Source organism: Nanorana parkeri, unplaced genomic scaffold (genome assembly GCF_000935625.1).
Source record: "Nanorana parkeri isolate BGI_ZX_2015 unplaced genomic scaffold, ASM93562v1 scaffold258, whole genome shotgun sequence".
Taxonomy (NCBI): Eukaryota; Metazoa; Chordata; class Amphibia; order Anura; family Dicroglossidae; genus Nanorana; species Nanorana parkeri.
The window spans coordinates 1,385,268-1,401,135 of record NW_017306526.1 but is presented as its reverse complement, the minus strand read 5'-3'; the positions used below and the strand labels follow the sequence as shown (position 1 = coordinate 1,401,135).

The following is a 15,868-nucleotide window of genomic DNA, read 5'->3' as shown; positions in this document are numbered from 1 at the left end:
TCCAATGTGAAAGGGGGGGGGGGAATCTAATGTGAAGGGGGCTTCTAATGTGAAAGAGGGGAATCTGATGTGAAGGGGGCCCCTAATGTGAAAGGGTGGACTCTGATGTGAGGGGGACTTCTGATGTGAAAGGGGGGAATCTAATGTGAAGGGGGCTTCTAATATGAAAGGGGGGACTCTGATGTGAAGGGGGCTTCTAATGTGAAAGGGAGGACTCTGATGTGAAGGGGGCTTCTAATGTGAAAGGGGGGACTCTGATGTGAAGGGGGCTTCTAATGTGAAAGGGAGGACTCTGATGTGAAGGGGGCTTCTAATGTGAAAGGGGGGACTCTGATGTGAAGGGGGCTTCTAATGTGAAAGGGGGGACTCTGATGTGAAGGGGGCCTCTAATGTGAAAGTCACAATGTCACAAATGTTACAATTTGCAACGCTCAGCCTGAATCCCTGGAGATGAAGTGGTATATGGCATTGACAAAACAGCAGGAATTGTCTGATGTCTAACAAGTCAGCATGGACCAAAATTGCGAAATAATTTTTTCAACAGCTTGTTGAATCCATTCCACAAAGCACTCTCTTATGAAGTCAGTGAAGTAACTTGTATTGGATTATAGATTCTCCTCCAAAAAAAAAACACTGACAGTTACAGGCTGAGTGACAGTTACAGGCATGACTCCCAAAGGCAGAGGCATGCTGGGATTTGTAGTTAAAGTATATCTGGAAGGCCGGAGTTGCCCACCCCTAATCTAGGGTGAGCATTTGTCTGTAGACTAAGATGCTGGCCCAAAGTTTAGAAATAATAGATAGTACGCTTAGGCTGCTACTGTATGTCTAATGATAGGTTAAATACTCTGAATTTGCATTAGCTATTTTAAAACGTCTAACAATTTCCATGTGTAATATTTAATCTCTGTCTTAACCTTGACACAAGTTTAAATATAATTTTGTCAGTGTCGAGAATATTATGACATGCCAGGGGAAATCCATGCAAATTATATTTTCAATCTCCTGGGTTTGCTCTCTGTATATTACACACATTATGGGTACAGAACATTCTTAAATTTCAGTATAACATTTCAAATAATTTTATCCCCTAATAGTCTACTTCCTAAAATAAAGGGAAATATTTACATATAATGAGAATTGGGAGGAAGGGTGGCTGCATCATTTGGAATATTACCAATATGCCAAGAGCGTCTGATACCTGGGTTTCTCATGAAAAAATAAGAAATGAAAGCTTGCAACAAATGCGACCTGACTTGCCAAAGGTGCTTTATACCTACAGAAAACAATGGCAAAGAACTCAAGTCTGACTTTCCATGGAATGTGTATTGCTACAGTGTATCATATTCTACCTTTACTTTTTCAGGTTATTCTGTGAAAAAAGCAAAATCTACTTGCTTGCTATGTATATTAGCACATTATACCATGTTATGACATAAGTTCCAATGTGTCTGCCTTTAATATTCTATATTGTATTTGTGATCTAGCCAAGACGTTACCACAGAAGCCAAACATCAGAACCACATATTTATTTCAGCGTGGCTTGATAGTCAATTCCTATTACATTTCCTTCAAACTTTCTCCTACATTGTTATTTTTTTAGTTTTCAGAAGCCCGGGTACATAACACATGAAAATTGAATCCCTTTGGAACAGACTGAAACTATCTAAAGCACTCTGAAGGTTGATATTAATGTGTAGGCAGCACATTCCCATAGCACAGCATGAGAGAACATGATAGGCTACTTAGTAAATTGACGTCTATTCAAGCATGCCTTATCCTCTGGAAGGCGTGCTGCTGCACTCATCACCTCTTAAAATTCAACAATCAAACTTGAGAATAATCCAAGAACGTTCCTCAGGTCAGACATAAAAAGGAACAGGCTTCTATTGTTCTTGCTTAATGCATATAAATCCATCTGTGGTCCAGTGTCAGAATTATTCTGGGACTACAGCTGTATTGTTCAAGCTCTATATGGAACAACTCCTATAATTCATTCAGAGAGCAGCATGTATGGATAAAATGTATTGAATTTGTCTTATTCTGCCAAAGCGTTTTGTGTAACTTAGTATAGAAATACTGTATTTGCATAGAAAGAGAAAGATGCAGAGGTTATATTGTGACAGTTCAGTGTATTCTACTGCACAGGGTCCCAGACATTTAGTGCAGATCACTCTGGTTGCAATTATTAAAGGACATTCCAAGAGATCTACTGCCTTTAGTGCAGTTGAAGGAAATGAGTAGGCACACAATGGATGAAAGTAGTATATCTTAAACTTTTTTTTACAATAATTAATCCAGTTCAAACAAATATAACATACATTGCCCAGCAAAGTATTCCTTTATATTTTCACCCAAGCAATTACAGTCATCAAGTTCCCAAACACTTGGCTTCAACTCCCTCAGATTGGCTTGCCTGAACTTCCTGTCCAGTACAAGATCACAAGGGACAGCATAGTCCCCACAAGTTGGAGAAGGGAATAAGAAGGAGCAGGGAGCATAGGACTGGCTTGCCCTGTTGTGCCTGTGTATTTGTAAGGGTAACACAGCTTGCTAACAGACACAAGGGTGGCTCCATAGCACAATGCAAGGGAAAGGAGCCACCCTAAACAGGATATCAAGGCCAGTGCTCAGTGGACCAGCTGATTCTGCAGGAAGTTAAAACATTTAAACATCAAGGAGCAGAATCCATTGTGAGTGATTATGATGTGTATCTAAAACAGAAACCTCTAATTTTTTTTCAACTGATGAGCCAAAACTTCGGTTTAACAACAGATTGCGAGCTATACTAGGCCACAAAGTTATAAAGCAGTTGTCCAAACCAACAGATGAAGAGGATATGCTTATTGTGAGCAACATCAAATATAGATCATATATGTTCTCTTCTCCGGCTTTCCCCTCTTCCTTTGCCCTACTAGATTTCACTGAAAAATCTTCTTCAAGATTCTTTCTTACATGCTTATCACGTGGCAACACCAAGAGTCCGTTTTCTAATATCTCTTAATATAGTTTGATATTCATAACTGTTATATAATTTTTATGTGTCCAGTTACTCTGTTCTATTTGTCATCTTCAGCCTCCCTATAAAAATTTCTTTTTTAACTGTTGTGTCTGTCCACCTCAGTTTCTGTTAGTACCCAAGATTCTGCTATATCCTTACTAGCAGTTCTATTCACTAAAAGGTGAAGAGTTTGGAGAAGGCAGGAGAAGTGAACAATCTAGGACAAAATAGATGATTTGGAAAAATTCCCCAATTCAGCTCACTTTCCAGTTCAGCTATGTTGTCCTAGATTGTTCACTTCTCCTGCCTTCTCCAATCTCTTCACCCTTTACTGAATAGCCCTGTAGATGTTGCTCTTCATTCTGTTTATTTACTTTAGAGCCTAGATAGCAGAACAATTTTACTTTTTCATATACCTTCTATCAACGGCATATTTCCTTTACAAGGGAAGTATAGCCCCAACAAGTTTGCCTTTACTTCTGTTTTTAATCTAGACGCACAGACTAATATGGAGATCCATGAAATGTTTGTAAAATGTTTCCAGTACTTAACAGATTGTAAAAATATGGTCAATTGTCCCTTTTTTCACCCTGAACTCGCACTGGTAGCTACCTACTTCATCTTCCATATAAAGCTTCAGTCACTTATAACGCAGGGGTCATTTATAGCGTGGAACGAATATTACTACCCACTCTCCTCTATGCACACTGTGGCTCATCTCGCTAAAAAAAATCGGGCCTTGGAGTGTAGAGTGTGAAGCCTCTGTAAATTGACTAGAGATTGCTCCATTTGGAGGAGAGCAGGTTCATGAGACTTTGACAGAGTCACATGGCCAGGCTCTCTTCCTGCCTTTTTTGTTTTTGTTTACAGAATGATCATTCATAATAATGATCAGGAGTTACTTTAAAAAGCATTGGTACAGCTGCACCGCACATATATTAAGCTGCTCCACTGGCTTAAGGACTCTATGGGACCAGCTTTAAAAATGTGCAGTGTTTGTATCACTCGTTGTCCTTCCTTCTGGAAGGTGGCTACTTTTTTTCCCCATGGTCCCTATGTATTGTAAAGTATCCATCACTCCAAGCTCACTCCTGTAATGGACTATAACTTCAATACAAATGAGATAACTAAACATGAGAGTGTAGTCCATCACAGGAGCGAGCATGGAGTGGTGGCTAATTTACAAAACAAACACACAGGGACCATGAGAAACAAAAGTAGCCACCCTCCAGAGGAAGGACAGTGTCAGCACCAATTCAGAGATGATTTGAATCCAAGCGATGCACAAATAAGATACATTTTTGTTAATAGTTACAGTACTAGAATGCATTTTTAAGATTTAATTGACAGATTATTTTCTAAAGTTTTTTTGCACTCTATTTTCTTCCATTTTTGCCACATACAGTATCCTTACCCTGAGCCTTGTTTTTTCTTCTGATTTTCAGTTACTCTTCTCAAGTTGATCATGTACCACCAATGCTTTGTATTTCTTTTCTACAATTTTCATCCTCTTTCACTTCAAAGGTGTTTCCATCCACCTTTTCCGTACTGGGCCTTTATCCTCCGTGAGCTATCTTTACTTTAATAGATATTTACCTGTGGTTGAAAATATCTTCATTTTTCTTTTACCCCACTATAACATTTACATATATATTTTAGGGCCATAATTAATCATGTTAAAAAACATTTTTTTATATTATATTGGTGACCTAGTCTTTATTGTCAACAGTTTCCAAGCTTAGGAAAGGTGTGTGCATGTGTGTGTGGGTCGGGGCGGGGCGGCTTATGCTGAGACCTTTTTCATTTCCTGCAGGCTCAGCAACTATTACTACTATTTTAATTTTTCCAATTATAAATCTTATTGACAGTCTTGTTATTTTAGTGCTCTTCATTGTAATCTTGTCTATATATTCCCTTTGTGGGCTTTAAAGGCATTTGAGACCTGCAATATTTATACTTAAGGATTAATTTAAATTGGGGACTAATAGTCTCTTGGTTTAGATTACCTCAGTTACTCCGCCATTTAATGTAACAAGTAATGTGTGAAATATGTTGTCATTTCCAGTGACTGACTGGAAACAACAGGTGTGACTGAACCTCTTTAAATGACGCTTCCCAGGGTTATCCATGATATAGGTCAGTACATTGCCTGATGTTCTCTATATGCCTTGCATCAAAGGATGTATGTGAAAACACATTCTCTATTCATATCACATGATCTGCATGTAAGCTGGCAATATCCATTACAGTGTTGCTTTATCAGTGGGTATCATATTTTTTTTTCATGTGTATGCTACATAGTAGATGTATGTGTCTACAGACTTGTGTCCTCAAACTTCAAATTTATTCTGTGTAACAAAATAATAGATTAGCTATATTACCAATTTATTTTTAGGGCTTAGATTAAAAGGTATTGGGGAGGCCCACAAAAACACAATAATGGTATTGCACATAAAACAATTACATGATTTGCATATTTTCTGTTTCAACCTTTTTTTAACAAAAAAGATAATTAACACCAAATCCCCCCCAAAAACATAAATTGTTATAAAAAGGTGCAATATAAATATAACAAAACTCTTGCTTCCATGTTGATTAAAGGAAAGTGTACATTTTTTCTTTATACTTACATGAAAGCAATTATTATATGCTTCAAACACTGATTTGCTCATCAGAGGATACAGTAAAAGTAAACATCTAGGAATGGTTGATGGAGGTTAAAGTGATTCATGAGTATATCCTGGCTACGATTTTATGATGAAAGAGTACAAATTGATCCAGCCACCAACTGGGAGTAAATTAGGGTGATTGGACCCAAAGCAATGTAGGTTGTGTAAAAATCTATATTTAAATATGATGCAGAGCTACATGCTGATGTGATTTTTAGTGAAAGGGAGTAAAGGTCTACTTTTAAGGGACACTAAACTCAGGAGTCAAATCTTAAAAATGCATTCAATTAAATTGTGTCCCTTTGCCGATGATGTCTTCCTCTGCCTTTCAAATCCAGTAGTTTCCCTTCACAATCTTTTACAGATCCTCTCTGACTTTGGGTTGGTCTCCTTTTTTCAAGTTAATCCAACGAGCTTATTGTCTCCTTGCCCCCTAGAATGCTTGCAAAGAATTCCTTCCCTTTTCCGTGGGTTCGAGATAAATAACCCTAAATAGGAATGTTCCTCACTAGCTCTTTATACCAAGCTAATTACCCCTCCTTATTCAGGCAACTGCGTGGTCTTCTGAATTTTTGGAACCCTTATAATTTCCTGGCTGGGCATGATCGCAGTGTTTATGACCTTTCTTCCCAAATTTCTATATTATGCCAGGGTCTTGACTGTGAATGTCCCTTACTACCGTATCCCTGTTCTTTAGGCCCAGATTTTCAGGATTGTCTGGAGGGGCTCAAGACCGAGGGATGATGTGAAATATTCAGGGAGACTACTTTCTCCCCATGCCCCGTTTTCTAATAGGAAATCCTTCCTTCCCGCCTGGACTGATGAATCCTGGATCCCTCCGACACTAGATTGATGGCGATGCTATCACTCTTGCCAAATTGATGAATTCCAAAGGTGTCAAAAGCTTCCCTATCTTGCCAGCCATTTACCATCTTCCTTCGGGGGAATTGTTCTGTTACTTTCAAATTAAACATTATTTTGAAGATCTGCAGGTGTCGTCATCCTGATCTTCTCCACTGGATGCAATCTGAATGCCACAAAACCCCACTCTCCAGGTGTTATTTCTCTCTCCAAACTCCTTGGAGCATCTCAGCTAAATTTACTGCCTTAAGTGTCTATAAGTGGCCGTCCGACCTTGGTGGGAACCCCCTACCTGAGGATTGGTCACGTATTTAGGCCACTACCCCTAGAAGATTGTCTAACGTGTTAGCCCTAGAAACCAATTATAAATTATTAATGCGATTGTACCTTGTTCCATCGAGGATTGCTAGAACCCTTCCACCGTATCCTTCTACTTGTTTCAGAGGGTTCAGGTGGAGGGGACGTTTTCTCATAATTGGTGGGACTGCCCTGTAGATTTCCGATTTTGGTCCCAGATTTTCTGTACCATCACGGCTGTATTGGCTCCTCTCCTCCTAGAGATCTCTCTGTGGAATGCCAATTATTGCAATAAATTTTACTGAGGCTGAACATGAGATTACACGTTCCTGGAGGGCCCCTACTTTTCCTTACCGCTACTTTCTTGACAATATGTCCCACACCATGTTTTTTGACAAACTAATTGCTCACCAGGAAGATACGCTCCTTAAATTTGAGGCGGTATGGACTCCCTGGATAGAGCATTTTTTTCCCTTCTGGATTTCAACAGACCTCTCTATCTATATAACAGTGCTAGTATGACATTTATGGGGGATGCCGAGGAGATAGATCCTTTCCTTAACTCCTCCATTTCACCCCATCCCCTCTCTTTTTTCCTGCTAGGAATATTATGTGGACCAATTTTGATTGAATATTAACATATTCTGGTTGTGTTGCTCCTTCAGAGTTACTATGTTTGATTTTTGTATAACATTTTACTGTTTCCGATGGTGGGCTTTGCGTATTCTGATTTATAGGCACATGTTGTTTGCCAGTTCACCATTCTTACTTTGTATGCCATGGCTCGTATGTGCTTTCAACATTGTGTAATGTTTTCGGTGAATATGTTTTTCAAGTACCTTAACTATTAGCATACATGTATCTTATTTGTGTATCACTCAGCTGTAGATCTTCAAATCGTCTCTCAATTCATGTTGACACTGTCCTTCCTTCTGGAGGGTGGCTGCTTTTGTTCCCCATGGTTCCTGTGTGTGTTGTAAAGTAGACACCGCTCCAAATTCAAGAAATAAGATAAGCATTACACTTTAATCCTCTACCTCTAGACCTAATGACTCTTTAACCCTTGCAGTGTGGGGGCAGGGGGCACTGAGGGTTTTTCCTATGTAATTCCCAGAGTGCCGCTTTAAAGTGACCTTGTTGCTATAGTCAATATTTTAAATGAATGCATAACTGTAAGAGGGCTCTGCTTTAATCCTGAGAAAAGTTAATGCGAGGTCTGCACAGAAATAGGGAATTCTGGGTGTGTTGATCTCTTGCGTTCCCCACAGCGCTCACTGGTTCCTCCAGCTTACCTTCTACCACTACTGTATATTTTGTTGGGTGAAGGTCAGAAAGTGAGAGCTGCAGGGGACCCAGGAGATTGACACAGAAGTAGGGATTTCACATGAATATGTGGTGCAGAGTTCCACAGCATGGGCAGCAGGGAGGGCATTTGGGTTAATGACTAAAACGTAAGGATCTCTTCTTTGTTACATATAAGCACATATACAGACCATGTAACTCTGATGGTCTTTTGCCTCTAGCAATCTTTCCCATAAGACAAGCTTTAATCCCCTTTGCAATTATCAGACTTAAAAATACTGCCAGGGAATTCTAGGGAACTCTAATGTGTACTGTAGCAGAGTGATTGAACAGGCTGAGTGAAAGGCAAACTTGTGTTGCAAAATCAAGGCATTACCAGTTGAAGTGATGAAGTATAAAAAGTTTAGTGAAAATACACAAATTAGGACATAATTACACTGCACAAAAATAATTCTGAGAAGTCATAGAGCCTTTTCAGATGGGAATTCCGATCAGGTCTGCTTGTCAGATTTTCGCACAGATCTGATTGGAAGCCCAATGTTAGTCGATGGGCAGCCGTATCTAAACAGACATACGCTAGTTTACATATGATTACCCCCGACTCTGACCAAGTCTTGGTTGTGGCAGAATGGGGGTAATCTGATGTAAATGACACATGTTCATTCACATCCAATTCCCCATATTTCTAACATGGGTCTGGTAAGTAAACTAGTGGATGGACACGAATGTCACAACGCTGACATCTGTTCCGAACTGCTCCGATCAGCAGGGGATCCGTGCACAGATCTCCTTCTGATCGGAACTGACAGGCACCCGTATGAAATGGGCCTAATTCAATTTATACTTAGCAGGAATATCCACTGCTCCAAATTCAGTTTTTGCACTGACAAACTATAGAATCTTTAAACACCCAACATTTTTTTAAAAGGAAAACGTTTAGGATACAATGTGAAGTGTATAAGGGACATTACTCTGATATAGACACACCAATTTTTTTTTTTGCCTTTGGCATGTCACAAAGTTCCATTAAAGCTAACAGTTAGTTAAACTGTTAAAATACATACCGTATAGCAGAGCTTTACAAAGTCCTGCCAGACAGTAGAGCTAGGTTAGGGACATAAACATGTTTTATTGCAGTTAAAGTACCACTTAAGCCAAACCTATTTTTACTTTTGGATATGGCGGAGAGGGATTATAACAACTGTCAGGTTTTAATTGCTGTCTGTGTCCCCATTAGGGAGCTTCACCCTCTATATTTGTTGTGTGGACTGTTATTACTGAAAGTAAAAGTGAAAAACAATCCCAGATTTTGGGTTCTCACCAGAACAGGAATAGGTAGGAAATCTCCCAGCGGAGACACTAGTTCTGGTGACCCTGCTGACCACCAGGGATTTTCCTCACTTCCTGTTGTGCTTACCAGACAGAAAGTAAAGGGAAATCTCCCCAATGGAACACAGATGGCAAAGAAGCTAACAGGAGTTATAACCCTCACTTACTGTATCCAAAAACTATTAAAAAAAGTTTTGGCTTCAGTTCTTTAAGCAACTTGGTCACCTTAACAACAAAGTAGCTGCATCACACTGATGAGTTTATGCCAGTGCTCAATCTCCTCACTCCCTTATGTCAGGGCTCTGCTGCACAGGGGATTACTAGACTGATACTTATCAAAGGCAGGTACTTACTCTACCTGAATTTAAAATGCATTTAATGATTTGTAAAATGTATCTAAACCTTAAAGCAAAAGTGTAAGGCAAGGTTCACATCAAACCATGGAGGTGCGTTGTGGTAATGCATGTGCGTTAACACCATGGTTTGGAAATGAATGGGCTGGCAATGCAACTCAATGGCCCAGAAATAGGACCTGCACTTTTTATGGCAGTGCAGCATACTGCAATGCACGCCTGTGCCAAGTATGTCTATCAATGAATACTAGGCATTTTCTGATTGGACGGGGGGTGGTGATGTCACAGCAGCAGCAGGGGTAGGAAGGAGTAGAATTTGCAGTGAGATCTGAGATGCTGAAAAAGACTGGTAAGCTACTAATGGTTAATTCCTTGCACCGATGTTCCCTCCTTCCTGAAAACCTCTATCCACAGGTCTGGTCCCTAGTATTCTACTGACTATGCTGACATCTCTCCTGCTACTTATCCTTGTTTTAGACCTTCATTATGTTAAGATCAATGACAGTAGGGAGGTCCTTCATCAAAATTTTGCTGTGGGGACCCATTATCTGTAATTAGGCCCCTATATGGAGTAGATTAGGGATAGCATGTACTTAGCCCAGTTCTCCTCCATGCATTCCGATTAAAAAAGTGTGATGGAGCATGCAAAATGATTTTCGGCAAGTTGAAATTTAAGGAAGTATGTTCCAAAAAGGTTTTAATTTTGTGTGGCTATTCCTGTGATCTAATCAACCCTGCCAGACAGTACACCGAGGTCCTTGACCTTCCTTACAGCAGCAGCACACAGTGGCAAATATATACTCCCATCCTGATGATTGGAAAAAGACTGCCCAACAGCATATATACATTTTTGCTCCTGTCAGTATGCTCACTTTCACCAGATGAACCGCAGTTTAGTCTGATTGGTTCAGAGTGCTAACCTTCCCTCTCTTGTGCAAGGGAATACACAAGACATATATCAAAAGGATTTAGGGTGTTTACACTATTTGCATTTAATTATTATTTATTTGAATATATTGTATAACTGTTTGCCTAAAATTCAGACTGTAAAGTCACCTTTTTGGCTTTGGGTAGAGCGGTGAGGGGTTAGAACATCTATCAGATTTTTATTGCTGTTTGTGTCCCCAATGGGGAGTTTCACCAACTCTCTTTATCCTGGTGGTCATAGGGATTTAAAGTAAGAGAAGTTGTTGACAATTGAACACGAACAGAGGGGAAATCTAATAGGACACCTGCCCAGGTAAAACAACTGTCTATGAGAAGATTTTCCTAGCATAAGAGAGATCATCTCTCACTTCCTGTTGTGTTTCTGAGAATGGAAGTTGAGGGAAATCCCCCCAATCCGACAAAGACAGCACAAAATAAATTGATTGGTGTTTTATTTCTCTATCCAAAGTAAAAGAATCTGGCTTATGATTTACTCAATGGTTAAAATTCAGTCATTTAAAAAAAATGTGTTGCCAAACATTCTTTACAACAGACAGCAAACTGGTGACGAGGCCTTTGCGTCTGTTAAGTGAAAGTCAATGAACATATGCAAGAGGATGACTTGGTAATGGGACACTTCAGTTATTCATCCTCCATACCACTTGTAACCTTTGATACTTTTTATAGCCAGGGCTGATGTCTGACTCTAACATCTGTCTTTCTGTCTGAGGGGATACAAGGTGGAAGATCTGAGAGAAGGTCACACAACCCAGAAGAATAATATCATCCTTTATATGTGAATTTACTTTTACTTGATTATTTCTTACATCAAGGACATTTTTTAATGATTAATAAATTAAACTCATTAGAGCACTATAGGAGTTGTGTAATGTATTTAGAAGAAATGTTCTGATAGTTCTATATGAATCAACACAAGCATTCCGAAAAATGGCCAAAATTAGAAAAAAAATAATATTTTTTCTAATTTTAAGCAAGAAATCAGCTTATTAAAAGCTACATTGTTAAATTATTATTTACATTTACACTGCGGCAGAAAGATCAAATATACGGTTTAGAATACGGCCGCTGTCACCTGTTCAAGTTAATAATCGGGTGACAGCAGCCACATTTGAAAGCGGTACTCCACATGTAATTGTATGTGATTCGATTACATGCAGTTAGGAATAAATCACTATCCCTGGATGATAGACAACAGGAGATAGACAATCACTACAGTTAAAGTATTGTTGATTGTTGTGTAAAGGATTTGTTATACAAAAATGGTTACTGATCCAGCATGTGTGATATATTGTAGGATGTAAGCCATTGAGTTACTCTCTCTATAGTTACTGTTATATTTCATGGTTGCAGATTGTCAAGGATGAAATCGCAAATGAAAAAAAGAAAAACTTCTCTTTGAATGTAAAGGGTACACAGTCTTTGAAGAAAAAGAAGCCACCAGATGCAGGTAGACTTTGCAACATTATAAACTACTGAAAGAAACAATCGGTATATATACACAGCTGTTATGATTATGGACCATACATTTAGGGATTGACCCTTGGGTTTGGAATTTTGGATAGACTTAGGGCTTGTGATGATGGGCTTTTGTTTGCACCAGAACTGCTCTTTTTTCCATACAAGGCAATGGGAACACAAAAATAGGTTGAAACAGTTGGTACAGTGTATACGGAGGTTAAATGCAAGTCAGGAGGAGATCAACTGCAGGTCAAATGTAGCCGTCAATGGTCTTTGAATGATCTCAAAAGTGTTTTAAACTGATATCAAATGCAAACTGAATGCACCTGGAAGTGAGTGCATTTGCCCATGAACACATGCTCAAAAAACATTTCCTTCTGTTTACTTTTAAAATCAAATGGCACTTATTTTTTTGCAGATATTGGATTACCTGTGGAAACAGATAGCATAATACAGTTTAAGTAGTTCCATAGGCAAAAACATACAGATGATAGATAGTTTTGTTGTAAAGAGTCTCAGAAAAGCAATGAAGTCTTTCATGATAAGTGCCACATCTGTGTGTCAAGATAATGATGGTATGGTGCTAGCCTCAGCCTCTGCTTATTCATTTCCACAAGAGAAAAGAGATGTGTTAAAGTCTCAACCATTATTAAAGGAGAATTATGAGGTGAGTGATTTTCACTGAGCCTCATAATCTGAGCCGACCTGTGACAATGAAACTGTCACAGGTCGGCTCAGTAGATTGTGAAGTGAGCGAACACATAGCGGCGCTCACTCACTTCTCAATCCTGTGCCGGCAGAGAGCCGTGACAGGGGAGGGACTGGATTCCCCCCTCCCCTGTCCGATCCTCCACTGGCGGAACGGATGGGGTACTTATTCAAGTACCTTATCTATTATAAAAATGTATCTTATTTGTGTATCACTCGGCTGTAGATCCTCAAATCATCTCTGAACTGGTGCTGACGCTGTCATTCCTTCTGGAGGGTGGCTACTTTTGTTCCCCATGGTCCCTATGTGTGTTGTAAAGTAGCCACCGCTCCAAGCTCACTCCCGTGATGGACTATAATCTCACATTTAGTTTACTCATTTGTATTGAGATTGTAATCTGTCTCAGAGGCGGTACCTCCAAAATTGTTATAAAATATTAGACTATATGGAACTAGAAAAAATTGTAAATGCAGTCTACAGGTACCTGGAAAATATCATTGCACATTTGTTCCACAATTGTGTGATAAATACTGTATACATCAAAATGATTAAGAATAAATACATAGACTAATCAACAAGCTCTAACAACGTTTTGTCATTTCAGAATTATATTGTTTGGTATTATGTACACACAGATATTAGTGATAGTGAAAATGTTGGAATACTAGGGAAACACATTGGCAAGATTACTTTTTCTGATTTAAAAAAATGTAATTTTCAGATATCTGATATATTTATATTCTGCTATTTTCATTCAAATAATTGCGTGTTTATTTTTAGAGTTGGATATAATGGCAAGTCACAATTATGAATCCATTCTCTTGAGCTTAAACATCAGAAATCGCCAAAAGCTTAACTGGCTAATATAGCTTGATGATGGTGCTTTGTGTGTTGTTTTTTGTATGGCTATTGCTACTCACAACTTAGTGAACAAGCCAATGGGCATAAGCTTTAAACACTAATCAAACCAGCTATTATACGCTTGCTATCCTGTCGTTGCTTTTAGAGCGATGTATCCAAAGAACCCAGTCCTGCAAATATAAAGGAAAGGTCCAAAAACTCAATAGAGAGAATGCAGAAAAGGCAACTGTTATATATGTTGAGAACAAATCTTCAGAACTAAAGTATGAAGAGAACATTGAGGCACAAAGCTTTATCTCTATAGACATACCGATTTCAGAAACTAAAACTTGTGTGCAAGGTGGAACACCCATAATTTGCTCTGTTGAAGAAAAGGATCTCATCTCTTTAAATGAAGAACCTGTCAATGTACTAACAGATGTTGAGGAAGAAGAAGAAGTGGTCAGTGTCCAAGAGGACCAAGCTGAAGAAAAACTCATTATTTTAGTGACTGAAGATGCATTAGAAATACAGTGTGAGGAAAGGCATGAAGAGAATGAGGACAGTGAGGATGCTAACACTGAGGAAGATGATGATGATGATGATGATAGCAGCCATATGATTGCAGGGTGTGATCAAATTCAAGCAGTACTGGAAGTTTCAGAAGATTCTGAGCAAATTCTGAGGAGCATGAGCACTTCTACACCTCCTTCACCATGCCCTGCTTATGATACAGAACAGGCAACAGTCTCTTCAGCAAACAGGTAAGACATGCCAGCAGTAACTATTGTGTGTGTTTTTTAAGCTGTCATTTTTTTCTTGTTGGTTTATACAGGGGAAAAGAAATAGTCACTTTCTACAAAGTTTTAAACCAGATGCATACATTTACATCCTACACTCCAGTGACCTGTGCTGGTATAGCTGAGTAAAAGCTACACCCTTCATCCCAAATGTCCCTACACAAACTGAAATTCCTAGTGGAGGGTATAGAAAATTGACTTCTGATAATACAATTTGAACTCAGTCCTCCACATGTAGCCATCTTAATTAAACAAATACTAAGTGGGAAGTGATCCAGAAGGAGTAAGCAAATAGGTTGTGAGTATGATATCAATGCTCTTTGGCACCCATGAGCCTTAATATTAGATAAAAAGAAGATAGTTACTATTCCAGTTCATTAGGTAATAATCAATTAAAAAATTCTCAGATATTTAAAAATGTAGCTGCACGGGAAGTACATCCTTTAGTACTTTGATTGTATGCAATAATGGCACCTTTTTTGCATTGACTTATTTAAGTCCAGATTTGTAGACCCAGCCAGCAACAAATGGGTAGTTTCTCCAAGGACTCTAGGAAGGAATCTGACGCAGAACTCCTCTTTTGGTTTAAAATGGAAAATCCCCTTTAAGCACAAGGAATGTAATCTTGTTGTCTTGAGTATGTCTGATGCTTTTATTGTAAACCTCATCATGTTTTCCCCTACTGGAACTGGATTTCCATCTTGATTATTCAAAGTTAAGCAAAATAATGTGGTTTGTTTATATAGGCATCAATGTTATTGCTACTGTAAGTAGGAGATCGTAAAGCATCACACGTACACTGTTACGTCGATATCCTATGGACTTGCAGTAGACATGAATATTATCTCTCATGCTGTTATAGGCACCAGACTTGTTTAACAAGTTCTCATTACATTAACATTGAGAACATTAGCTACTAACATAAGTACTATTGGCCACAATTCCCATTTTCTGTTTATATAAACATGCCATGCACAAAGAGTCTCAATAAATGGACTTTATGTTGATGTTCTTAAAACAGAGGCTGCCATAATGCAAACTGAGTTTAAGAAAACAATTAATGAAAGGCAATATTTACCTTATACTATTTTAAAGCAGCTACTATAAAATACTCCCACTTTGCTGGTTGATTATATGGATGCAGCTATACTTGCTTATGAAACAGATTTCAAGGTAGTTTAAGTTACTGCCCACACTAGGAAATTTGAATGTAAAAAAAGTTGGCCATACCGAGTGCTGTACCCAAATTGACACTAAACTCAGGAGGTAAATCTTAAAAATGCATTCAAGTACCTTAACTA

At 38.7% G+C, this 15,868-nt stretch overlaps 1 protein-coding gene across 1 annotated transcript in view; it reads left to right on the top strand.

Annotated features, from left to right (window-relative positions):
• The window catches only part of MYLK4 (myosin light chain kinase family member 4), a 45,509-nt gene that overhangs the window by 6,049 nt on the left and 23,592 nt on the right, over positions 1-15,868 (top strand). The window contains exons 2-3 of the mRNA XM_018556918.1: positions 12,111-12,207; positions 13,934-14,531. Of these exons, the coding sequence (XP_018412420.1) occupies positions 12,111-12,207; positions 13,934-14,531 (695 nt within the window). The remainder of the gene's footprint in view (positions 1-12,110; positions 12,208-13,933; positions 14,532-15,868) is intronic.